Genomic DNA, 26043 nt, shown 5'->3' with positions numbered 1-26043 from the left:
AGAACGCGATATCCTTTACGGCTGGCATGACAACGCCATACAAACAAAAGATATTTTAAATTACATATCACTTGTAGCTAAGTATTATATCTTTTGTACGACCCAAGACTGCGATGATGTACCTTTTGACGGCTTTCCTCCTTTTCTAAAAAACAGATTGGATACTCTACAACATATTGCAGTTAGAAATAAAACTATTAACAATTTCGAATTAAAGTGGAAAGACTTTATGTAAGCTTATTTCCTTGTTTATTTATTTTATATTTTTTCATTTACTTTATTTTCCTATGTACCTGTACCTTTATTTTCATATGTAAATTGTAACAGTTTATAAACTATGTAACTTAATTGTAACTTACGTCTGCTCTTTTTTTTTTCTTACACTGTAACATTTGTACAATGTTAAAATGGCAATAAAGATATTAAAAAAAAAAAAAAAAAAAAAAAAAAAAAAAAAAAAAACTACGACCCCCATTGCAAACACTAAAACTATTTAAAAAGTTATGATAGTGAAACATGATGATAGCCTATTAAGTGGACAAGACGTGCGAATTGCATACAGGGCTAGCTGTCCAGTAGTGTTGGTGTCTTTCATAGACTGTCCACAGCCTCTCGATTTTTCAACGCAAAAAAGCAAAAATCGCGCGCTCGTCGATCGAAAAAACACGAAAAAATAGAGGGCTGTGGACAGTCTATGTCTTTCAAAGTCCACTAAACTTTCTTTGCATGTATTGTTCGGTCTTTTGTCACGCACGAAAAGGTAAGGCGCGAAAAGGCTGGGCCGAACTTCGCATTGCGTGACGAGGTCGACGGACGAACACGACGGGGAAGATGGCGTTGTTGTGGTCGTTCTTCACGCTTTTACTAGCAGTCAACACGGCTTTGTCGGCCCGGATTGCCGGATTTTGTGCTATTGGAGGATCACAGTATATCAACATGAAGCATACACTAGAAGAACTGGCGTCTAGGGGCCACGAGGTAGAAAATAATGTTTGCACTGAAAGTCGTGCTTGCAGTCAGGCTCAAGGTCTGAGAAAAAGATCTTGTCTTTACCTATAGGTTGTGGGAGACACGGGTCACACGGTGGCCTAACAGTTAGTGCGCTGGACTCTGGATCGAGCTGTCTGGGTCTCGAGCCCCGGCCGGGGTCATTGTGTTGTGTGACTTGTGTTTTTGGGCAAGACACTTTCCTCTCATAGTGCCTCTCAACCCAGGTGTATAAATGGGTACCGGCGAATTTAATGCTGGGGGTTAAACCCTGTGATATACTAACATCCCATCCAGGGGGAGTAGAAATACTCTTTTAATGCTACAGTAACTGGGATAAGACTTTACCTTACCTTTTGCCTATAGGTGAAAAATTTGCCAATTTGTTACATTATTGCATCACCTTGGGACGTTTGAACAGCGTAGTAATATTGACCCTTAACCATATGGGACCTTGCTAGAGTTGACTGAAGCAGAAAGTCTGCAGCAAAGCAAAGCTTTACTAAGTCTTCTCTATTTCTGACTTTTAGGTTGCAATTGTTGTTCCCTCATCCCAAAAAATCACATCCAGTGAGAAAGTACCACACAAGATTTACCAAGTACCATATCAAATTAGCTTTGTGGAAGATACCATCATGCGGCTTCACATTGAGGAAAAAAACATAGAGGCATTTTTTGCAGTACGAGGGCTGCTGACTACCTTGTGTGAAGCCGTTTTGGACAGCACAGAGGTTCTAAATGAATTGAAAGGCTTTGCCCTCCTTATTTATGACAGTCTTGCATTTTGTGGTGTATTGGTTGGTGAACTTCTTGATATTCCAAGAGTCCAGATTTTGCCTGGTCCATCAAACCCATTTGCGTTAGATCACATGATCCCCATGCCGGTCTCTTATGTTCCACAACAGCTCACAGGATTTACCGATAAAATGACTTTTGTTCAGCGTGCAATAAATTTAGGAGTGTACATTGGGGTGAAGATTTTAATGCCATTTGCACTAATCAGACCAGTAGAAGCTCTTAAAACCAAGTACAACATAAAACCTGAAAAAAGCTTTCAAGAGGCTGCTGGTGATGTTGAACTTGTTATAATCACAGCAGATTTTGCCTTAGAGTATGCACAACCTCTATTACCAGGTATGCAATCTTCATTTGAAAGGCATATTTGAGCTAAATTATGATATTGTGGGTGTCTATCAAGTTTGAGTGAGCTGTGATAATGGAGTATAGTGTGTTAAGGACAATTTACATGGTACAATTTTGTGACATGCGACATGCTTACGACAGGCCTACGACAAGAATTGTGTCGTGTAAATCAAACCTACAACTTGCTTATGTTTGTCGTAGGCGTGTCGTAAGCTTGCCGCATGCAACTGCGTACTTCAAATTTCCCTCGTCCTAATCTCCCCACACTTTATTGAAAGTGTGAAGAAGCCTCTGCCGAGGAGAGAGGGGGAGTTAGCAATTCTAGCTCCAGTGTCACATCATGCTTATACTAATTTCTATTGTTTTTATAATGTATTTTAATTATTGTCATGCGCTTTTAACATGAGCCTCTGGCTCGAATATAGAGGGCAACCTCATCCTGCGCCATGACATTAATAAATTGATTGATTGATTGATTGATTGATTGATGCATGTTCAAGTTGTCCGCACTGGCCTGGCTTGAGATAACTTTATATGGTGGTATTAATTCAACAGGCAATGTTATGGTTGGACCACTGAATGTCAAAGATGCTTTTAAACCCCTCCCCCGGATTTAGAAGAATTTGTTAGCAATTCAGGGGGCCATGGTTTTATCATTGTTTCCTTTGGATCAAATGTGGCGTCAGTTCTTCCAAAACCAGTGGTGGATATGTTAGCTACAGCATTTGGGAAGCTGAAACAGCGAGTTGTGTGGAGACTTAAAGGTACTATAGACAATTTAATAACAGTCCCAAAATAATTGACAGCATAAAACTCTTAATAAAACCCTTATTTAGCTGCCACTCTGGTAAGTGACCACAGCTACGTATATACCTTTCGGTCCTTTCGATGAGGATTCTATTTTTTTACCTCTATAAAGTTGCTATCAAGAAGTTAATACACATAGTTTGGCCTTGTTTTCAACAAGCTAACAGCAGATAAGATTCCAAAATTGGAAGTAATGACTGATTCCGTTGTCACTTAGTAATGATCTTTTTGATTTCCCGGGAATGAAGTGATATTTTTACCACACTTTCTACTTATTTCAGAGAAATACGGCCAACCCCTGTTAAGTGGCCCTGACAATTTCCCAAAAGGTGGCCACCTAATAGAGGTTCGACTGTAGTACATCTGGTAACATTAATACATTCAAACTATTTTCAATTATTTGGATGGGTAGTGAGTGAATGGGTGGGTCAACCACAGGTTGGATGTTGGGTGGATGAGTGGACCAGTCGATTGGTCTAACTCTGTGTGGAATAAATCAATAATATTTAATTTATTAACCTACTCTGTATAATGGGTGACAGTTGTCTCTCTCCACTCCTGTAGGTTACATTCCTTCCTTCCTTGCCACGAGCATTAAAGTCGTGGACTGGTTACCTCAGAATGATCTATTGGCTCACAAGGACATCAAAGCTTTTGTCTCCCATGTGGGACAGAACAGTTTCTATGAGTCACCGTATCATGGTGTCCCTGTGGTGGCGTGTCCTTTGTTTGGTGACCAGCTCAGTAATGCCAAGAAAGTAGAACATTTTGGTCTTGGTCTTGCTGTGCATTTCAAAACGAGTAATGCCCAGCAACTGTTTGAGACTATTGAGCGTGTTATTAATGAACCAAGGTAAAAATTAATGTTTAATTTGTTATTAAGTTATTAGGCAAGGTTCTAAAGCTAGAGGCTAACCCTACGCCTCTGTTGTGAGTAGTACCTATTGGTTAGATAATGCTGGTCATCAGGGCTCTGGTGAAACTGCAAGGCGAAACCAGTGACTTCTGTGATTTCAACATGTTGAGAAAAGTGTGGTCCCCCCATGTCATCTCACAGAGAACAAAAGCAGTCCTCCTCTATGTTTTGGAAACATGGAGAACAACAAAGCGCATGAGGTAAGAGGGGTCTTCAAAAGAACTCCTAGCGAAGAGGTTTAGAGGCTGAAATGAGGAATTGGGGTCACACTTAGACCACTCTGGGAAGGCTGGCCCAGGACAGAGGCCGATGGAGAACTGAGATCGGCAATGGCCTATACTCCACCCGTGCTAAGGGCTTGAGAAGAGAGTTTGCCCTGTTATAATGTTGAATGAGCCAAAGTTAATCGATATTAGGTCGGAACATCTTTGGATCTTCCTCGGCAATCTTCGGAAAACATTTTCAAAATCTTCGGAAATCTTCGGTGAATGGTCGGAAATCTACGGAAAATCGTCAAAAACATATAGGGTTATATAATAAATAGAATATTACATGGTTGCTTGGAGATATATAGTTTCTTGGAGATATATGTTCAAATCGATATATCACTCGTTCGCTGCGCTCACTCCTGACAAATCGATTTGAACACTCGAAGATAAATCTCATATCTCTGTGCAACCATGCAATATCCTCTATATCATCAACTTAGGCCATCAGAAAATAGAGCACCACAATGAGAGCGTTGTTGTTGTGTTGACATCGGAGACACGCAAGGCCGTGATCTCCTGGAAACCCATTAACTCTTGGGTCAGTTATCATTCCCAGGTGCGGGACCAGAGACAAGAATATTACCGCACATATCGTCCAGTGTTATGCTCCAACAAGCAAGGTAGCTGAGGAGGACAAGGATGATTTCTACTATGCCTACAGCAAGACAATCAACTAAGCGAAGAAGATCTAGTCATCATAGTTCACGACTTTAATGCAAAAGAAAAAAAAATAAAATAAATAGAGGATACTAAACGGTAGCGAGAAGATATGAATTTTATGTTCGAGTGGCAGAAAAGATATCTCGATACTTGTCAACTAAATAACACGTAAGAACTGAAAACATCACTGACTTTGACTTGAATCCGATGCGGCAAAGTCTTGACGGCCGATGGATAGTTTTCAACTGCTTTTGTTTTCTTCTTTACGACATCTTGCACTTGTGAAATCGCTTGCGAAGAATCCCCTCTAAAAACTTTGAAATCGTCAAGGTTTCCATTATTGTGTTCTCATTCTTAACTTTTTTGGAAAACTCATTTTTTTACGATGCTGAGTGAAACAAATTAAACCTTCGCCAGCTTCGTGTCGATGCTTGCTAACAACAAACCACACGAAACCAAGTTCATTCAACAAAGTAGAAAAGGCGCGAAAACGTGACGTCAATAAGCGATATGCCAAGAGTGTCATACGGATGCCAAGAGTGTCATCGGGTCGAGGGTCCCGAATGATTCAGATGCTTAGCAAATTCCTAGCACCGTTTGTTTTACAGAGAGTGCTAAACCCATCCCATAAAATTTTCCTTTCGTGCTCTATAAAGGGATTGAACCCAGACGCGAGAAGAGAGAGACTTTCTTTTCTCGCGCCTGGGTTCAACCCCTTTATTGGGCACGGAAGGGAGAGTTCAGGGACTGGTCTAAGATAGTGCCAGTTAGATCAGATTATAGAATTTACTCTAAAATAAGTAAGTTCATTTTTTTCTCCTTGACTTTCTTCTTCAGATTCAAAAGCAAAGCAATGCATATCTCTGGCCTGTTAAAGGATCGTCGACGAACGCCTCTTCAAGAAACCTGTGATTGGATAGAGTATGTACTCAGACATGGTGGAGCCCGGCACCTCAGAGCACAAGTGTTTAACATCCCTTGGTATCAGTACTACTTAATTGACGTCATGGCTTTTCTTGTTGCTATAGTGACCTTGGTTGTCATGGTGATACGCTTGACATTTAGATGCATGTGTCGTATTTGCTGTAGAAAGGATGATAGCAAAACTAAGAAGGAGTGAAAGATGGAAAACTGATATTATAGAAACAGTGTGATTATGTTTTAATAGTCAAGTTTATGCCTTTTGTAGATTTTTAGTCTCTTCTTCATTGTAACGTACGACAGAAATCTACTGTTAATCAAAGTCTCTTCGAGATATCGACGTTTTTGCATGAAGTATGAGTCGAAGGTTTATCCTGTGCATTGTTCTTCGAACTTATCATTACAGTTTCTTTGTAGTTTAGTTTAACAATTTCCTATCTTCGCGGAGGAAATGCAGCCATATAATACGCTTTGCTTGTGGATGTCTTTGTCGTATTTGCTGTAAAAAGGGCGATGACAAAACTAAGAAGGAGTAACATATGGAAAGCAGGAGCACATGAGCCGGAGCCTTCCTCTCCCATACTAACCCTTGGAGTCAACCCTTTCCCATATCTTTTTATTGCGGGCCCAAGAGAGGCCCGCAACCCTAATCTTGACAGACCAGCGGATTGCGTACTACGCGTGCGCGCCACGTTTTTAAAGGCTATCTGCAAACCGGAAGTTGAAAATTTTGTTCTTTCACTAAGAACGATCAGAATGCAAAAAATGTGTCAATCACGACAATTTGTCGTAACACCGGAAGAGAAAAATCTCTTCTCCAAGAACGATAAGAATGCGAAAAATGATTCAATCTCTCAACAGTTTGTCACATAAGATCTACGCTTCTGTCACATGGAAGAATTCAAACATTACAATCTGTAGACGTTGTTTTATAGGTGCTGCTTTTGAGAAAATTTGCTGTGATCATATCACAGATAAAACAACAGCAAAGCGAATGATTCCAGCAACGGTTATTCTCGAGGAATTCGTTATATCACTGACAACAGAGCGAGTTTATCAACCGAGGAAAATCACATCTCGATTCACACCACGTGCTTGACTACACTTCACAATCAACTGTCAATCAAAAAACAACTCTGACTGGTTCGCGGCCGGTTCGCGGCAATTATTAAAGCGTGACGCGTTGCTCGTTTTGTCCAGTGATTTTTCATTAATCGCGCCACGTTAACAAAAGGCAAGCACAACATAGTGCTCGATTACACTTCACAAAACTGTGTAATCAACAACATAGATTGGTTCGCTGCAATAGGAAATGAACATTCCTTGCGTGACGCGTTACTCGGAATACCATTGTCTTTTGTCCATTTTATCATTTATTTATCGACACTACCATCTAACATTACGCACTCTCGTACCAGTCAGTACCTTTCAGTTCTAGGTGCGTCAAGGCCCGCACTTTCTAACCTGTGGTTACCACTAGTTATTAGAACTGATCTCCCGGGGTTTTTCGAGGGAGTTTTCGCACCTCTGTCAATCAAGTGTCGCATTCCGCTGTGGTTACGCAAGCTGTGATATCTAGTGCCCCGTCCACACTGACCCGGGTAAATTTTGAAAACGGAGAAATTTGTAAACGCCGCGTAAAATGTTTTCCGTCCACATTAACCCTGGTAAATTTGAAAACGATACGCTTCATTGGTGAGCGTTTTTGCAAAGCTTCGTTTTTCGGTGACCGAAAACGCCGTTTCAGTGTGGACGGTTTGCCTAACTGGGGAAAAAAGATGCGTTTTCAAATTTACCCCGGGTCAGTGTGGACGGGGCCTAAAACAATGGCGAAACGAGAAGGGAAGACTGCAGAATGTTGTTCCTTTTCGTCCTCTGAATTAAGTATTTATTCAAAGGAAGACATGAAGTAATACTGTGTCTGAAAAATTTAAGCTCAAAATAAACGTTAGTCTACCTTATTTGTTTTTTTTTTTGTCGTCTCTGCGGCTCAAAAGGGCGAATTTGAGCGATTTGAGGGGTTTTGAGTCAAGACGTTTCTTATTAATCGGGCGTGGCCGATTTATAGTTTACCCTTTGGTCGTCCTAGACGATAGTCTCCTGTCGGCTAAAAATGACGGGGATAGCCTGGGCCAATCGGTTTCATTTCAGTTTTGACAGTAAATCGTTGTAGAAACACTGGGTCGACTTTTGGGCTAATCCGCAATCTGGTTCTCTTCTTTGCTTCGGCGGGAGGACAGAGAAAAAAGCTTAAGGGGTAAAGTACTAATAATAACCATTGTGAAACTGTAGTTGCTTTGACAAGTTGAAGCTATTTTTGTAAATAAAAGGGGTAACGTCATTCATGTCACGCAATGTTTTTGTGGGAAACTTTGAAACTAGACGCTTTGCAGGTTTCTACAAATAGCAGTGTGATCTCACGGTACATTCTTTTGAGGCGGACTCCACTTTAAAACTATTTTTTTATATATTTAGCAAGAAGTATGTCGATTTTCATTTCTGCACAATTGGGCGTCAAAGTCGCCTGTCACAAAGAGTAGAATGTTTCAACAACATGGTTTGGATATATTTTAGATTTGACTAGTGACGTTAGTAAGACACCTCTCAAGACGTCAGCAAAACATTGGCAATGTACAGTATTGGTGTGAACTTGAATGGAATTTTTTACGAGATCAGTAAAGCTATCGAATAAAGAGATGTCTTGAAAATGAAAACTTCGGATAATTATAATTAAATACCAATTGAATTATAAATGAGAAATTCCGGAAGTGACATCTGTGTTCAAAATAGGAATTTTTGTACAACATAAAGTTCCGAAAAAAATACCACATATTTTGTAAAAATCACAGACAAACATGATCAGGAAAACAAAACAGGCCAATGGGTTTTATTCACGAAAATACAACTTTCTTAAGAAAGAGTTTGTAAACAAGACAATGGAATCGAATTACATTTCACACGAAATTTGCATACATTTGAACTTGCAAAAAAGAAGTATCTCTGCCGAGACATAATAGCGAGACCTTACATTAATTCTGATCTGATTGTTATTTTTTATGCATTAAATTTTTGAAAGTGGTTCTCATCGATGAAAACAAAACGGTTTTTCATTCACTGCTTGAAGTATTTATAGACGTGAAAACATTCGCTTAATCAAATTACATTCTGCACGAAATAATTTGTATCCATTTGTCCCGAAACTTTGAGGAAATTGAAATCTTTGTGGACAGTACTGCATAAAAGCAGTTCATAGAATTGAATAAAAAGATAAGAACCATATTGATAAAGGAAATTTTAAAACTTTATTTTGGCTCATTTTGACGAAATTCAGGATTTTCAAAGACTGCCAGTAAACGGCTGTATCTTGTCTGTCTCTAACGATTTTGCTACGGTTTCGAACGAGCTAACTTTTCAACATGATATCTTGATAGCGGGCAGAAGTCGGTTCGTTCTGAATTTTTCGATACGGTATACAAGTTACAGGTCAATATACAGACCCTCTGTACAGTAAAAAACGTTTTGGGAATAAACCATCGTGAACTTATTTTCTATGTTGATCAGTAAAAATCTTTAGTACGACATGGGGTTTGTTATCAAGTTCGTTAGTGCGTTAATACTGCAAGGTGTATAACCTCAGAGAATTATTATCAAGTGTGTTTTGTTGTATTAGCGGTTTATACTCTAAGGTCTTGGTATGGGAGATCAAAATTAAGGCAAATTTCTGTTATTATCTGATTGCTTGGCACAGATTAGTACGATACTTAATTGGTTAGGAAATGTAAACAAACATTAAATTGAATGAGAGTAGAAAGGGAGGGACAGGTGGGGGTGAAAGGCTAAGGAGATGGAAAGGGAGGGAGAGTTAAAATCCATGCTTGGTTTTATCACGCAACCTTTGACTTCTGTTGTTTTCACACAAGAACAAAACTTAAGGTGGGGTTCTACCTGAATTTGAATGGAACTTTAAGAGATTTAAAGAAGGGATTGAAGAAAAGAATGGAAACACCTCCAAACAGTGACCCCCTCGCAAGAGCACTCCAGGTTGTCAGGAGACTGCCCACCAATTTTTAACTTCAAATTCAAATTTTAAAATCACATTAAATCTCCAATATTTCTTATTTGTCTAAATTTTACTAATCCTTTGAGAAAAACTATCGCCTCCCAGATATCCCCCAAAATCGTCCAAAATTAACAAAATACTGCAAAACAAATATATATGGGATAAGTAAAGCTTTTTTGGATTCCTTGAAACGCGGCTGAAATGGTTTTCAGTGTTTTCCAGCCCTTATACTTTGGGTCAGTACTACTATTCTTCGCCAGTTGTTATTATAGTAATGGTATGAAACAAATACCTAATCATTGGTCAATAAGTTGTGATCATTTTCTTGACAATAGTAGTTACCTAATTAGGAGTTGTATACTGTTCCATTAAATTGTAAGGGCTGGAAAATACTGAAATGCGTCAGCCACCTAAGGCGTTGGAAAAATTGTTCTTCAGGTAAAAACCCCGCCTTTATTAAGTATTGCAAAAGGCTGCACTTTGCTAAGTGTTACAAATTTATATTTTCTAGACGTCTAGTTCAATCGTTTATTTGTATTGTGCGAAATATATTTTTATAAATTGAGACCATTATGTCATAAAGTAATAATGCAATCTTGAAAACATTCCAGATTTTCATTATTAAATAGAAACACGAAAAATTCAAATTTGGGAAAACAAGCCTGTCAAAATGACGTTACCATGGTGATTTCAAGTTACTGGCACAATAACTAATCCTACCAAATTTTTGAGAGATAAATTTTAGATAAACGCGCAAAGTTTGGCAGCGTTTGGTTGAATCTTGAAAAAGTTATAACCGTCCAAAGTCAGCGCGGGCCTCAAAAGCCCCCCCCCCCCCCCCTAGGCTTTTATAGATTGTGCTCCTAAAAGTGGCATATTATGCTACTAGCAGTGCTCAAAATTTTGCCAAATTATGCAAAAATTATGCCAGAATTCCCAAATTATGCTTCTGATTTCCGAAATTATGCTCACAAAATGACGTAGATTCTATACATAGAGGTGCGCAATAACGACACCAAATTATGATGTTTTTTAAATAAACTGTTGTTGTAAATTTATTTGTGTTTATGGCAGTTTATCACGGCCGTCAGCTGTCCAAATTAGCTGCTCGCATCTCTAAACCGTTTGTAAAATGCCTCCAACGACTTAACAATCACAATTGTATAGCTAAAACACGCATTGCAAGAACAAACTACCTAAATTTCATTTATTTCTGTAGAAAGTACACCATATTTACTACATTTTATGAATTTATGCTCCAAAAAGTGCTAAAAATTGCTAATTATGCCGTGGCAGTGCTCGTTTCACAAATTATGCTTTTTAGCTCCAATTATGCCAAAAATTATGCTAGCACAATCTATAAAAGCCTACCCCCCCCCCCCCGCCTGAATAGGTTTAAGTGACTGTTTTTCCAGTGATTTTTACTGTACTGTACCCTGCCTTTCAAGTCAAAACAGATAGCTAATTATTAAGCGCCCGATTTTAAGCTTCTCAAGCTTCTCAAGCTTCTTGTTTCCTTTGCTGTACGCAGAATTTCTATTTCCCGAACAAATTTTGTGATCAAAACCACCCCTTTCTGGGAACCAAACCATTAACTATGTCATTAAGGTATGGCGGGGCCGAGGAGTCTCCCAAATCCCATCCCATCAACTACTTTTCGATCTTTTCGAAAGACAAAAAAATGACTGTTAACACAGCTCATTTGAACAGTGGGCACCTTCCTGCAAGATCGGGACTTTTCCTTATTTTGGCTCGCCAGGTAATTTCTTCTTCCCAACAAATTGCGTAATGAGGAAAAAGGTGTCTCCGTCAGCGGAATATACTTGTTGCAAATGAACCCAATGTCTGCAAAGCTGTAGGAAACACAAGCACACGGCTTTTCAGCAAATCTAATCCCTAAAATTTGATAAGCCAAATCTTTGCGGCATATACTCGGGCAGTGGAAAGACCTCGATAGTTCACCGAAACGTTTCACCGTTGGTTATTTTATGTCAAATTTCGTCATAGTTACAGGTCTTGTAGGTCTGTAATCATATAACTTGTGACTTACACTCAAATTGCTTAGTCTAGGATAGGCACAACCGCGATTCCCTGATGCTTCAGGGGTTCGGCAACGCAACGCGAGAAACGGCGAGCGAAAAATAAGGGGAGGGATGCATGTGGGGAGAAGGCCTCTCGCCGTTCTTCGCGCTAATCGTCCTAATCCAGCCTTTCCCACTGCCCCCAGCTGACCTATAGCTAGCCTGTGAGCAGGCTTTCCTGCGAGGATGTACAGCTAACCTGGAACGGGATAACTTTTGCTCCGTGCCGAATTGGTCTCCACTCGTTCCTATAACTATTCTATGCTGCTAAATAGGATGGAGAGAGGCAGTACTGGCACTGTCACGATCTTGTCCAAGAGTTTATTTTGTCCCAAATTTGATCACCATCCTTTTCGGGACTCGCCATTTTGTCACGGGCCAGGGAAAGGTAGGGCGCGAAAAGCGCGAAAGGCTGGGCCCTACCCACATTGCGTGACGGGGTCAACGAAACACCAACCGGGAAAGATGGCGTTGTTGTATTTGCTTTTCACACTTTTACTAGCAATAAACACGGCTTTATCGGCTCGGATTGCTGGATTCTGTGAAATTGGAGGATCAGCGTATATCAACACGAGGAATACACTAGAAGAACTGGCGTCTAGGGGCCACGAGGTAGAAACTAGTTTTTGCATTGTCATGCATGCCCCTGCTTGCACGATTTTTTAATAGTCCACTAATTGAATTACGAAGGCTCGCTAAATTTCGTGTTCATTTCTTTTATGCAATCAAAATTGTCTATTATGTCCTTCGAAAAGGAGAAAGGATATTATTGTTTGGGTTTACATTCTTATGTTTTGTAGGTAATGGTTTACAGCTGAACTTTGTTGATATTTTTCTTAATTCGCTAATGTTGGCGGGTGGTGGGAAGGGGCATATCGAATCTTGCATGTCAAGGAGGGTCGCCTCGCGTCATTGAGTTTGTATTTCCAGTTGCAGTTGGCTTTGTCATCTTTTTCCACACGTACGTTTCTTTAACCTCGTTTACACTGAAGAGCATCTGGGAAGAACTTTATCATTTGGCAACCGAGGAAACCTGCACCGCCATATTACACCTGCGATCAGGTGTTCTTTTTTTTGCGACGAGAAAAAAAGATTTGTCTTTTATTATGTGCGGTTAGCCGTTATTTGGGTCGTCACAGAATGCTTCTCCTCCCCTTGAATAGGGTGTCATTTTTCGGTTTCTTTATCCTTAAATAGGGTCAGGGTTTAGGAACCTTTGTGGCACACCCTTAAACAAAATTTATGGGAGTACCCCTAGGATTATCTCCTAACTCCCCTGTTTTTCTGCAAAAAGCTCTTCTTTCCTCAAAACCCCACTCTACCATGTGATTTGTTTCATGGAATTGTTTCAGCCAGGAGACATCACAGCTAAAAGAATATTTTTGAAAATACCCCCCCCCCCCTCGGTACATGCAGTCATGCAGCTCATCTCTGTACCTTGCTGTGGTTCACTCTCTTATTGTGTGTGTTCCAGATAATATCCATGCCCAACCAGTTGAAGGTCATTGGACATTGGAAATTCTGTGTGTGTGCATGGGTGGGAGGGAGAGGAGAGGGGAGGGGTGTGTGAAAGGGGAGGGGGTGTAGTGAGATTTGACTCGATCATGCCTAAAATCTGCAAAAAAAGTTACTCTACCTTTATTTCTTACTTGTAGGTTGTACTTGTTGTTCCCTCATCCAAAAAAATCAAATCCAGTTCGAAAGTGCCACACAAGATTTACCAAGTACCATATAAACCTGGTTTTGCGGAAGAGACCCTGATAAAGCATGAATTTGAGGGAAACAAGATGCAACTGCTGCTCAAAATGGGTGAGGTGCTGTCTGCCTTCTGTGAAAGTGCTTTGAACAGTGCAGAGGTTCTCAAGGAACTAAAAGGCTTTGATCTCCTTATCTATGACAGTCTTGCATTTTGTGGTGTATTGCTTGGTGAACTTCTTGATATTCCGAGAGTTGAGTTTCTGTATGCTCCACCAAATACTCCACTTCTTAACTACATGATCCCCATGCCTACCTCTTATGTACCACAACTACTCACAGGGTTTACTGATAAAATGACATTTATGGAACGTGCAATAAATCTGGGAACGTACATTGCAATGAAGCTTGGTGTTCATTTTGCGCATAATAGGCCAATGAATGCATTAAAAGTGAAGTACAACATCAAACCTGACAAAAGCTTCCAGGAAGCTGTTGGTGATGCTGAACTTGTTATTATTACAGCAGATTTTGCTTTGGAGTACGCACAACCACTATTACCAGGTATGAGATATTCAATTACTAAGTCTTCTTATGAGCCTAGTGGCCCATCAGGCCGGAGCTTATCCTGGTTTTTGTAGCATGAAGCGACTAGGAGCATTTCTACTCCCGCCCTGGATGGGATGCTAGTCCATCGCAGGGGTTGCCCCCAGCAGTAAATTTGCTGGTACCCATTAACACCTGGTTGAAGAGAGGCACTATGAGTGTAAAGTGTCTTGCTCAAGAACACAACACAATGACCCCAGCCAGGACTCGGACCCGACCGCTCGATCCGGAGTCCGGCGCACTAACCATTAGGCCACCGCGCCTCCCATATTCAATTAGTGAAAGGCATTTATAGCAGCTGTACTGAAAATAGATATGTTCCATTAAGTTTTGAGTGAGCTTCAGATCAAGCACTCTGGGTTTGAGAACTGGCTGGGGTCATTATGTTGTGTTCTTGGGCGAAATACTTTACTCTCTCTCTCCTTCGTAGGGGCCTCTGTCACTTGTAACAGTAAGGGCATTCATCATACAGTAGAACCCCAGTAATTCGAACTCGGATAACTCGAACAACCCCGCTAACTCGAACAAACTTCCATTTCCCTTGGATTTGACCCCACTTTTCAGTCATTTTTACTTGGTTAACTCGAACTCGGATAACTCGAAAACCCCGCCAACTCGAATTAAATTTCGTTTCCCTTGAACAAAATTTGGGTCAAATTTACCCCGATAACTCGAATTCCTTTCTTGCAACTCGCCACGGTGGCCCATTGATTAGAGTAACGAACAGATCACGTATTTGACCGCCATTCTCCACTCTTATCATAAGAATGTATGGCCGTGTTAGAGTTTCTGGCAAGATAAGTTCAATTTGCACTGTACTGTATACTGAAGTGCTGAAAAATCAGTAAACTATAAATTATTAACTTGGCAAATTAAATATTCAATCGCCCCAAACCCTGCTAACTCGAACTGTTTTTCGTTTCCCTTCAGGGTTCGAGTTACCCGGGGTTCTACTGTAATTATTCAATGGATAAATAAGTAATAAGTGAAATTAATTTATAAACTTTGTTTTGCAAGCCTAGGGTTACACATAACAATCCTACAATAATGACATCCAGTACCTCTGGTCCTTGGATTCCAGATCAAATTTAAATTAATTATTGGTTTTTGTGGAGGGAGGAAAACAAGAGATTCCTGAGAAAAACCCGTGGGAGACGATCCAGAACCAACAACATTGGTGAAAGGCAAGTGCTCTCACCACTGCGCCACCCCATTTCTGGCTTATAGAAGCCAGGAGAGGCTGTCTTGGAAAAATATCAGAAACGCGATTTAACTGGGGTCCCAGGTTGTCACACACTCCCAGATAAATTGAGCAAGTCGAATCTGCACAATCAAAGGATTACAAGGACACAATAAAAATAAAATGAAAGGGGCTTTTCATTCGTTCTTTTATATCTTTTTTTGTACAAGCTGTACGTTGAACCTGTTTTAATTTTCCATCGTTCCAATTCTTTAGGTCCCCTCAAATGTGTTCCAGAAAATATCCATACTCACCCCCCCCCCCCCCACAGTCAGTAAAAACTATCATCCCATCTGGGAGTGGTGGTGGGGTGGATAGCTATACTCATAGTCACATCATCCTACAGGTGGATATTTCAGTTGACCACACGGGCCAGGATTTTTACTATGATAATCAAAGTTTGCAATGACTTTATTGTGTTTTAACAGTGTAAAAAAGCGTTCTCTGGTTTAAAAAGTTAAAAAAATATGAGCTTTCGGCTATTTTACTATAGCCTTTGACGAATGTAAAAGAGAGCGCGTGGTTGGAAATATATGCAATATATTTCCAACCACAAACGCATGTCTTATCCTGGTTACAGTTCAATTTTTAATTTTATTGTGTTTATTTGTTACAGGCAATGTGATGGTTGGACCACTGAATGTCAAAGATGCTGCAAAACCCCTCCCCCCTGATTTAGACAAGTTCATCAGTAGTTCAGGGGGGCATGGTTTTATCATTGTTTCCTTTGGATCAAACGTGGCATCATTTCTTCCAAAACCAGTGGTTGATATGTTAGCTACAGCATTTGGGAAGCTGAAACAGCGAGTTGTGTGGAGACTTCAAGGTATTAACTAGCAGTTGTACCTTTAATCAATTTTAAATCAGTTGGTCAAGGTGTAGGTAGGTGGGTGAGTTGGTAAGTCAGATGGTGGGCGGGTGAGTGGATCAGTATTTTGGTTTATCTTAATGTGGGGCAAACCCGGGGGGGGGGGGGGGCACTCCCATATATGAGCTATATAGGTATGTGCAGCTGTGAAGGGTATGGTTTTCAAGGAGTTTAGTCTGGGATAGGGTACCCCTAGAAATCAGAGAGTCTTGGTCTAGAATAGGGCTAGCATTTACCGAGAAACTGATCAGTGGTATGAAGAATATTAAGTCCAGAATAGGAATAGGAACTTGGAAGAGAAAGAGGCTTCTGTAGACGTTAAAAAAATTATTGTGACAACGTTTGTTGACAGATAGTTTTCCATTAAAAACACTTATAGTGATGCAGTTTTAAAAAGAAGCAAGTCTGGGATAGGGTAGGGATTTTCGGTATCTAGTCTAGTATAGGCTAGGGTTGCAAAACCAGCTGAAGATGGTCTGGTATAGGGTAAGGGTTTCAGAGTCCCAGCGGCACACCCCGACCCAAAAATATGCAGGGTGCCCCCGCCCTCTGGGGGGGGGGGGGCAAATCAGTAAATGTAATATTTAATTTTATTAACCTACCCTGTTTAATGAAATGGGACCAAATTTTCACTTGTTCTCAAGCCATTTGTTATCAATTCTGTAAGCTGTAAAGCTTCACTGACACAATTGTCTCTCTCCTCGCAGGTTATGTTCCTTCCTTCCTTGCCACAAACATCAAAATTATAGAGTGGTTACCTCAGAATGATCTGTTGGCTCACAAGGACATCAAAGCTTTTGTCTCCCATGTGGGACACAACAGTCTTTATGAGTCGGCATATTATGGAGTTCCTTTAGTAGCTTTTCCCCTGTATGGAGACCAGCAAAGCAACGCCAAGAAAGCGGAACATGTTGGCTTTGGTTTAACTGTGGATTATAAAACCAGTGACGCTGACCAATTGTTGGAAACAATGCAACGTGTTATAAGTGAACCAAGGTAAAATTAACTTTGTTCACTGAATTCGTTATAAGTAACAATTAGGCAAGATGCTTATTATCATAAGTAACAGTCAACTGCATCTTTGTTTGCTTTGTGTAAGATAGCTGAAGCTGGTATTGCATGTATTGCGTGTCTAGCAGATGCTTGGCAAATTGTTAGCAAATGGTTTTTAACAGAGATCGAGTCGAGTGTCATGCAGTTAGATCAGATAATTATCGATTGAATAGTCTTTACTGTAAAATAAGTTGACTAAGTTTGACTTTCTTCTCCAGCTTCAAAACAAAAGCAATGCACATCTCTGGCCTGTTAAAGGATCGTCGACGAACTCCCCTTCAAGAAACCTGTGACTGGATAGAGTATGTACTCAGACATGGTGGAGCCCGGCACCTCAGAGCTCAAGTGTTTAACATCCCTTGGTATCAGTATTATTTACTTGACGTCATGGCTTTCCTTATTGCTATAGTTACCTTGGTTGCCATGGTGATACGACTGGCCTGTAGATGCCTTTGTTGGCTTTGCTGTAAAAGGAGTGATAGCAAAACTAAGAAGGAGTGAAATTGGAAAAAATACTAGTGTGCCTGTTTTCCTAAAATAATTCATTTTTTTTACTAGTATACACAATGTACTGCAACCTAAGGTTCAAAACCAAACTACAAAGTTCATAGTAGGCTTTTTTTAATCATACCTAAAGTAGGAGTCTTGCTAGCAAGATTTAATTCAATCATAGAGAAACAACACACGTACAGACTAGAAATGCTTCAGCACTGGCACCCCACACATGACCACAGGACACCAAACATAGAATAGGAAATGTTACATAATAAAATTTTTACCATGTAGTTTTATAGTTATTAGATAAGATAAGATAATTTTTGCCTCTCCAAAAATGTTTTTTTTTTTCAGGGAAAATTACAATGATTAGCCATAAAATGCTTAAAAAGTGGGCTTGTTTTTATCAGGACTGATATTCTAGGCAATAAATATCAAAAAGTGCCACAAAATGTTACTCGGAAAAGAGACGTTTCGGGTATATTACCCTTCATCAATGTGAATAAAAACCATAAAAAGAAGAAGGGAATATACCCAAAATTGCGTTTTTGCGTTGCGTTTTTGACATTTCCTGATCAGTTTTGAGCTAAATCTGCTCCAAACAGCTCAAAACGACATGAAAGCATGCCTTCCTCCCCCCCCCCCCCTTCCACTTGCATCCTCGCGTTTTATGACATTTTTACTCGGGCATGCGCAATAGTCGAACTTTTAGACGAGAAAAGTTCCCCTCCACCACAGGGACCCATACGAGCGGTGTGACAGTTTGTAATATCGAAAGTCTCATTTGAGTCTTATCGTCTTAAAAATAATGCGAGTAATGTCTACATTTAAGCTCAAAATAAACGTAAATCTACCTTATTTGTTTATTTCGTCATCCCTGTGGCTCAAAATGGGGAATTTGAGCAATTTGAAGGGCCGTTTTGCGTCAAGGTCTCCTATTTCGTATAATTTGTTGCAGAAACCTGTATCATAAAACTCATTAAGACTGTTTTGCGTCATAACTCGTGACCCACAAATTAAATTAAAATCGCCGAAGCGCACTTTCCATATACTAAAGTAGTAAAATCTATTTGCAGAACAAAATCTGTGGCAAACCATCACTTTCTGCGGAACCAAACTGTTACTATTTCATGATTAAAGGTGTTAATGGAGTCTCCCAAATCCCATCCCATCAACGATAGGGGTCATGAATGGTTCCTCAAAATGTCGCAGTTCTCGCAATGCTCGCAAAATTTTAGTGGGTGCTCGTTTGCTCGTGCTCGCACATTTTTACAAGTGCTTGCATGCTCGATTTTTAGTGGAGGTAGGTTTTTGAAAAGTGCTCGTTGCTCGCAAGGCTAATTTTTGTCAATGCTCGTGCTCGCAAAGAAAAACGCTGTGCTCGCATGCTCGCAAAGACCATTTGATACCCCTAACGATTTTTCGGCCTTTTTCGAAAGACCAAAAAAAAGGGACAAGTAAAACAGCTCCTTTGAACACTGGATACTTGCCTGCAAGAGCGAGCCTTTTTTGCCCTTATTTTGGCTTGCCAGGCAATTTCTTCTCCCAACAAATTGCGCGATGAGGCAAAAGAGTGTCTGCCTCAGCGGAAACACTTGTTGCAAATTTACCCAATGTCTGCAAAACTGCTACCCCGGGTGCCAGAGGGTTTTCTTGCGCGGCTTCCAGTGTCGGTCATATCTCTACCGCTTGTGGTGGATGGCCTTCGGCCGCCGAAGAGTATTAAATCCGCAGCGCGCGAGAATAATCCTCTGGTACACAGGGTACAAAACTGCAGGAAGCATGAGCTCACGGCTTTCCAGCAAATTTAATCTCCCCTATCCGGAAATCCCGGCGAAATTCAGGGAGTACCCCTCCTCCTGGGCATGGACAAGGCTTTGTCTTGTCCAATTTTGTCTGTAATCATATTACTTGTGACTAAAAAATCAGACTCCTGCTTCAGGCGACCGGATCCGAAACGCGAAACCGAGAAAAAATAAGGGCGGGAGGGATGTGGGGGAGAACCGGAGAAGTCCTCTCGCCGGATTCCGTTTTCGTACCATAAATCCAACCTTCCCGCACTATTCCCCAGCTCACCGAACGGCTGGAACAGACTAACTTTTGGGCTTCGTGCCGAATTGGTCTCCAGTCGTTCCTATAACCATTTCATGCTGCTGTGTGGAAAGATAGAGAGAGGCACTAAGGCCCCGTCCACACTGACCCGGGTAAATTTGAAAACGGAGAAATTTGAAAACGCCACGTAAAATGTTTTTCCGTCCACATTAACCCGCGTAAATGTGAAAACGATACGCTTCATTGGTGAGCGTTTTTGAAAAGCCCTGTTTTCGGTGACCGAAAACGCCGTTTCAGTGTGGACGGTTGGCCAAACCGGGGAAAAAAAGATGTGTTTTCAAATTTACCCAGGTCAGTGTGGACAGAGCCTTATAGTCTAACTACTGGAATTGTCGCAAGGGCGCAAAAAGACTGGGCTCTAGCTTTTCGCGCCAGTTCGGGTCCCATTGCGTGACAAGGTCGAAGGAACACAAACAGGCAAGATGGCGTTGTTGTGTTTGCTCTTCACGCTTTTACTAGCAAGCAACACGGCTTTGTCGGCCCGGATTGCTGGATTCTGTGCCATGGGAGGATCACAGTACATTAACACGAGGCATACACTAGAAGAACTGGCGTCAAGGGGCCATGAGGTAGAAAATGATTTTGCACTGTCATGCTTGCACGATTTTGAATACCATAGAGAGGCTCGCAATGTTAAAATTTCTTTATATGCCCTCGGGCTCTCAATTGTCCATCTTGGAAAGACAGAGGATATCATTGTCTGGGTTTTCATTCTTTTGTTTTGTAGATAATGACTAAACTTGTCGAGATTTTTCTTTCGCTACTTGTGGCGGGTAGGGGCGTTTCGAACCTTGCATGTCAAGAAGGATCAGGGCGCGTCATTGAGTTTGCATTTCTAATGTTTTTCACACGCACGTTCGTTCAAATATATTTGGAAATAATTTTAAATAAGCAACTGAGGAATTTTTATATTATGAAGAAATTAACACCTAAACCAGAATGGCCGAAACCTGCACCGCCAGAATTGTTTTTTTTTTGCAAGATAGATCTAGATAAGAAAAGAATAATTTGTAATAAATTATCTCCTAACTCCCCAGTCCGATCTTCTTTCTACTTTCCTCCTACCCCAACTCTACCAAGGAGTTATTTCAGCCAGGGGATGTTGTAGATCGATTCCAAATAGAAGCTAGGCGAGTACCGGTACTCCAAATACTCTCCAAAACACTCTTAAACTAGAAATCTTTAATATTTTAGAACAAAATTTCTCAAAACAAATCGTGAATTAAGGACCTTTAATTGTCTTAGCAAAAATATTATGCACCAGTCATTTGAAACCCCCGCCTCCCCCCCCCCCCTCGGGCATGAGCGGGGCATTCACTTTTTTGGCAAGTGAAAGCAAGTGAAGTCCCCGGCCCCCGGGAGAAAACTCCCCCGCCCCTTTATATGATCCACACACATGGTAATTCCTTGTAGAAAACTTGTTATAGCCAAGCACAACAAGGGATGACAGTAAGGGATGATAAAAACGTTGGTAGCCGTGAAATGAACACATTGATTTCAGAGCAGCTAGGAATACATTTGCAAAGGCTCCCCGATGGACAAGGAAGAAGACGACTATTAGAAATTTCCAACTCAACTTTATATGGAAATGCAGGATGATATTACAATATGCTCTGTGTTGTTTGAACAACTGGCTCTCCGTTAATGGATCTCTAAAACTAGAAACTTCCTATCACCGGTACATTGTATTCTAACTCAACTTAAACTATCATAAATGAATGTCTCCAGCGTCTTTAATGCGCTCTTATTGTCAAACAAACATTTAACGTAAAAGGAATTTCTCAAAACTTGCGACCAGTTTTTGGTTGTATTTCACTCAGTATTAGTAATTTATTCATTTGAGCGAGTGGACATAAATAATGTATGCAAAATTACCATGCGGCGCGAAAATGCAAACCGCTGACCATGGAGTGAGTGCCCCGCTTATTCCCCGGATCCGGGATGCGAAGACCGTGATTTCTGGCGCATCCCCTGCATAGTGGGGGACCAAAATGGAGTGAATCTGAAGTGAAAGCCCCGCTTTTGCCCCGCTCATGCCCGAGGGGGGAGGCGGGGGTTTCAAATGACTGGTGCATTAAATTCTTAAATAAAAAACGGTCACCTTAAATCAAGAACAACCTTCTTAAAATAACAAATTACCATTATTTAAGCTAAGAAAAAGATTTTAATTAAAACTTCAGGTTAAAAGTGAAAGGCACTTCAGAACCTTGCAAAGCGGTACATTAATTCTCTATGGTGTTAATGTTCCAGATAATATGGGTCATCACAAAGTGCGAGGCAATGAGGCATGCGATCCATTCCGGTTAGCCTACATAGCACTTAGGTTAGCCTAAATGGCACTACTGGATTTCTGCCTTGCATGCCTCGCTGCTTTGCCTCGCACGCCTTGCTGGCTCACACATTTGTAAGACTCGATAATATCAATGCCCATCCCATGGAAGGTCAATAGAAATTTCGAGGGGAGAAAGACTATGTCAAAAGCAAAGTAATGTTTCTTTATTTGTTTCTTGTAGGTTGTAATTGTTGTTGCCTCAACTCAAAAAATCAAACCCAGTTCGAAAGTGCCGCACAAGATATACCAAGTACCCTATGAACCCGGCTTTCTGGAAGATACCATGATACGGACTCAACTTGAGGGAAACATGATACAAATGTTTTTAAAAATGAAAGAAGTACTGCCTGTTTTGTGCGAAAGTGCTTTGAACAGCACAGAGGTTCTCAAGGAACTGAGAGGCTTCGACCTTCTTATCTACGACAGTCTTGCATTTTGTGGTGTATTGCTTGGTGAACATCTTAATATTCCGAGAGTTGAGATTTTGCCTGCTCCACCAAATGTTCCATTTGGTTTTAGCCACATGATACCCATGCCTGTCTCGTATGTTCCACAACTAATCACGGGATTTACTGACAAAATGACTTTTGTGGAACGTGCAATGAATTTGGGAGTGTACCTTGGGACGAAGCTTTTTGTGCATTTTGCAAATTACTGGCCAATGGATGTGCTGAAAGTGAAGTACAACATCAAACCTGAACGAAGCTTCTCTGAGGCATCTGGTGATGTTGAACTTGTCATAATCACTGCAGATTTTGCTTTGGAGTATGCACAACCTCTATTGCCAAGTATGAAATCTTCATTATTACTGAAATAAGGCATTTAGGAGCTGTGCTGAAAATTATTTTCTCTCAAGCTCTGCTCTAGGCCATGCCCAGTAACCGGTAACAGCTAGGATGTCCAAGATATAAAATGCATCTATGTTGGAATTCTCCATACCAAGCTTATAAAAGCGAGGATCGGAGGGACTGTCTTGGAAGAAAATATCAGAAAATGCAAATTTAATGGCATCCCTGGTTGTCACACACTCCCAGATAAATTGAGCAAGTGAATTCTCAGGCTTTTAGCCAGGTGGGAGTCCAGGAGTCCTATGGACAGCCACTTTTCAGAGGAAATTAATATGAATAACTGTATACAGAGGTCTTTTAGGCAAATTTAGAAATCTTTAGATACCTTTGCACTCATAACTGCAGAAAAAACACCTTGCATGCTCCCCAGGCCCTCCTATGAAGACAGAGTCATGCAGGCCTAATAAAAATCTTGGTCTCCCACCTTTTTAATCCTGGCTAAAAGCCTGAAGTGAAACCTGTGCAATCAAAGGTTTACAAGAACACAAGAAAAAATTAAAAATAAAGGGGCTTTTTATCTGTTCTTGTATAACTTAATTTCCATTGCACCAGTTGAACCTGTTTTTATGTTCCCTTCTTCCAATTACCCCAGATTGGCCAGTAGCTAGGTCTTCCAAAATGGTCCTGACAGGTCACCCACAGGGCTGTAGGCAGGGGGGTGTGATGGGTGCGTCCGCACCCACCCACGGGGCACAAAGGTTTGCCTAATCGGGGTGTGTCGAGGGTTGAAATGACTCTCAGAATGCAGGAAATGTGGACTTAAACAACTTGATTTTTCAAAATTTCGCGGGGGAGAATACCCCTCAAGACACTCACACCTTTGGCACTCGCACCCACCCATGCAAGATGCTGCGTACGGCCCTGACCCAGACAAATCTGTCCCAGTCCAGACCACAAGGTGCAGAGTATATGCTGTGTGGGAACAGTAGGGTGTAACCCCAAAACTATCATACCATCTTGTGGGAGCGGGGCATGGGAAGGGTGAGGAATTCTCTTAGTAACATCATGCTATGGATATTAAAGTTGACCACACTGGCCTGGCTTTAACTATCAAGGTTTAAGATGACTTTATTGTGATTATATTTGTTACAGGCCATGTTATGGTTGGACCACTGAATGTCAAAGATGCTGCAAAACCCCTCCCCCCTGATTTAGACAAATTTGTCAGCAATTCAGGGGGTCATGGTTTTATCATTGTTTCCTTTGGATCAAATGTTGCATCAGTTCTTCCAAAACCAGTGGTGGATATGTTAGCTACAGCATTTGGGAAGCTGAAACAACGAGTTGTCTGGAGACTTAAAGGTATTTATTTTAACTATTTGTTGTTAGTGGATCAGTCAGGTAATATTTAATTTTATTAACCTATAGCTACCCTGTACAATGGGTCCAAATTTTTACTTATAGCATGTTCTCAAGCCATTTGTTATCAATTCTTTAAGCTGCAAAGTTTTATTGACACAAGTGTCTCTTAATTTCCACTCCTGTAGGTTACATTCCTTCCTTCCTTGCCGCAAACATCAAAATTATGGACTGGCTACCTCAGAGTGATCTATTGGCTCACAAGGACATCAAAGCTTTTGTCTCCCATGTGGGACACAACAGTCTTTATGAGTCAGCATATTATGGAGTTCCTTTAGTAGCTTTTCCTCTGTATGGAGATCAGCCCAGCAATGCCAAGAAAGCAGAACACATTGGATTTGGTTTAGCTGTGGATTGGAAAATCAGTAATGCCCAGCAATTGTTTGAAACAATTGAACGTGTTATAAGTGAATCAAGGTAAATATTAATAATGTAGTGGTTTAATTTGTTATAATTAATAATCAGGCAAGGTGCTTATTATCATAAGTAACTCAACTGCATCTTTTTTTGATTTGTGTGGGGTAGCTGAAGCAGGTATTGCATGCATTGCATGTCTAGCAGATGCTTGGCAGATTGTTAGCAGATGGTTTTCAATAGAGAGAGTGTCAGAGAGTGTCAGTTAGATCAGATTATACATTGAATTTACTGTAAAATAAGTACTTTATTGTTACTAATTTTCGCAAGGAAAATAAGGTATACTTAGTAACAATATGGTATGCTAAGTTAAATTGTTCTCTGTCACTTTCTTCTTCAGCTTCAAAACCAAAGCAATGCATATCTCTGGTCTGTTAAAGGATCGTCGACGAACGCCTCTTCAAGAAACCTGCGATTGGTTAGAGTATGTACTCAGACATGGTGGAGCCCGGCACCTCAGAGCTCAAGTGTTTAACATCCCTTGGTATCAGTACTACTTACTTGATGTCATGGCTTTCCTTGTTGCTATAGCTACCTTGGTTGTCATGGTCATACGACTGGCTTGCAGATGCCTGTGTCATGTTTGCTGTAAAAGGGGTGATAGCAAAACTAAGAAGGAGTAAAACTGGTGTGCCTGTTTCTGAAAAAAATCACTTTTATTAGTGGTATACTGACAACTGCAACCTAAGGTTCAAAACCAAACTACAAAGTTCATAGTAGGCTTTTTTTAATCATACCTAAACTAGGACTCTTGCCAGCAAGATTTAATTCGCTGAAAGAGAAACTGTCAGTCACAAATGCCTGAGCACTGGCACCCCACACATGACCCACAGGACACCAAACATAGATTAGGAAATGTTTTACCATGTAGTTCTATAGTTAGCCATAGAATGTTTAAAAAGTAGAGCTTGTTTTTATCATGCATTTAGTGTTGCCAATGCAACTAATAATGCCATCATAAGTGTGTCATGTATTCACCGATGATATCAATAAAATGATAATGTTAAAAATTCTTTGTCAGCTTCGATTCAGTGGCAATCCTGGGAACCCTTTATGACACTTCTAAATGAAAAGCATGTGTACACAAAGGGTACTTCCTTTGTGAGCAGGTAGACTACATGTACACAGACTGCAAAAGACCTAGGGTCTCTATTCTAGTGTGAGTGACTCCTGTACA

General features: G+C 40.7%; 3 protein-coding genes across 5 annotated transcripts; all 3 read left to right on the top strand.

The window, feature by feature from the left end:
* Nucleotides 1–789: 789 nt before the first annotated feature.
* Nucleotides 790–6344, top strand: LOC144631185 (UDP-glucuronosyltransferase 2C1-like). Its single transcript, XM_078489592.1, is given in 6 exon segments — nt 790–978; nt 1518–2121; nt 2686–2730; nt 2733–2894; nt 3502–3790; nt 5620–6344. Coding segments are annotated over 6 exon segments (1530 nt in total). The 5' UTR covers nt 790–831; the 3' UTR covers nt 5903–6344.
* A 5940-nt stretch (nt 6345–12284) lies between these two features.
* LOC144631184 (UDP-glucuronosyltransferase 1A5-like) lies at nt 12285–25876 on the top strand. 3 transcript variants are annotated; one of them, XR_013566687.1, is made up of 6 exons: nt 12285–12456; nt 13500–14103; nt 16002–16211; nt 16961–17249; nt 17525–18088; nt 18156–18194. XR_013566687.1 is itself a non-coding variant. In XM_078489590.1 (6 exons), the coding sequence occupies exons 1-5, from the start codon at nt 12310–12312 to the stop codon at nt 17805–17807; spliced, it is 1533 nt and encodes a 510-aa protein (XP_078345716.1). In that variant the 5' UTR covers nt 12285–12309; the 3' UTR covers nt 17808–17821; nt 25493–25876. The 3 variants fall into 3 exon arrangements, 2 of the variants coding, with proteins under 2 accessions (XP_078345716.1, XP_078345715.1); XM_078489590.1 differs by lacking the exon at nt 18156–18194 and adding an exon at nt 25493–25876 and having other exon boundaries at nt 17525–17821; XM_078489589.1 differs by having other exon boundaries at nt 17525–18194.
* LOC144631180 (UDP-glucuronosyltransferase 2C1-like) lies at nt 20305–25495 on the top strand. The gene is made up of 5 exons (XM_078489586.1): nt 20305–20482; nt 22427–23033; nt 24186–24395; nt 24581–24869; nt 25207–25495. Exons 1-5 carry the CDS (start codon nt 20336–20338, stop codon nt 25487–25489), a joined length of 1536 nt encoding a protein of 511 aa, XP_078345712.1. The 5' UTR covers nt 20305–20335; the 3' UTR covers nt 25490–25495.
* Nucleotides 25877–26043: the final 167 nt, after the last annotated feature.

Source organism: Oculina patagonica, chromosome 11, assembly GCF_052425735.1.
Source record: "Oculina patagonica isolate OP01 chromosome 11, crgOcupat, whole genome shotgun sequence".
NCBI lineage: Eukaryota > Metazoa > Cnidaria > Anthozoa > Scleractinia > Oculinidae > Oculina > Oculina patagonica.
Note: the sequence above shows the minus strand (reverse complement) of the source record. Positions and strands in the feature narration are given on the sequence as shown.

Excerpts from the sequence above, each read along its gene's own strand:
- LOC144631184 (XM_078489590.1), top strand. The coding sequence starts at position 12,310 with ATGGCGTTGTTGTATTTGCTTTTCACACTTTTACTAGCAATAAACACG. Across the intron at positions 12,457-13,499 it reads TGGCGTCTAGGGGCCACGAG|GTTGTACTTGTTGTTCCCTC; the intron begins GTAGAAACTAGT and ends TCTTACTTGTAG. Across the intron at positions 16,212-16,960 it reads AGTTGTGTGGAGACTTCAAG|GTTATGTTCCTTCCTTCCTT; the intron begins GTATTAACTAGC and ends CTCTCCTCGCAG.
- LOC144631180 (XM_078489586.1), top strand. The coding sequence starts at position 20,336 with ATGGCGTTGTTGTGTTTGCTCTTCACGCTTTTACTAGCAAGCAACACG. Across the intron at positions 20,483-22,426 it reads TGGCGTCAAGGGGCCATGAG|GTTGTAATTGTTGTTGCCTC; the intron begins GTAGAAAATGAT and ends TGTTTCTTGTAG. Across the intron at positions 24,870-25,206 it reads CGTGTTATAAGTGAATCAAG|CTTCAAAACCAAAGCAATGC; the intron begins GTAAATATTAAT and ends TTTCTTCTTCAG.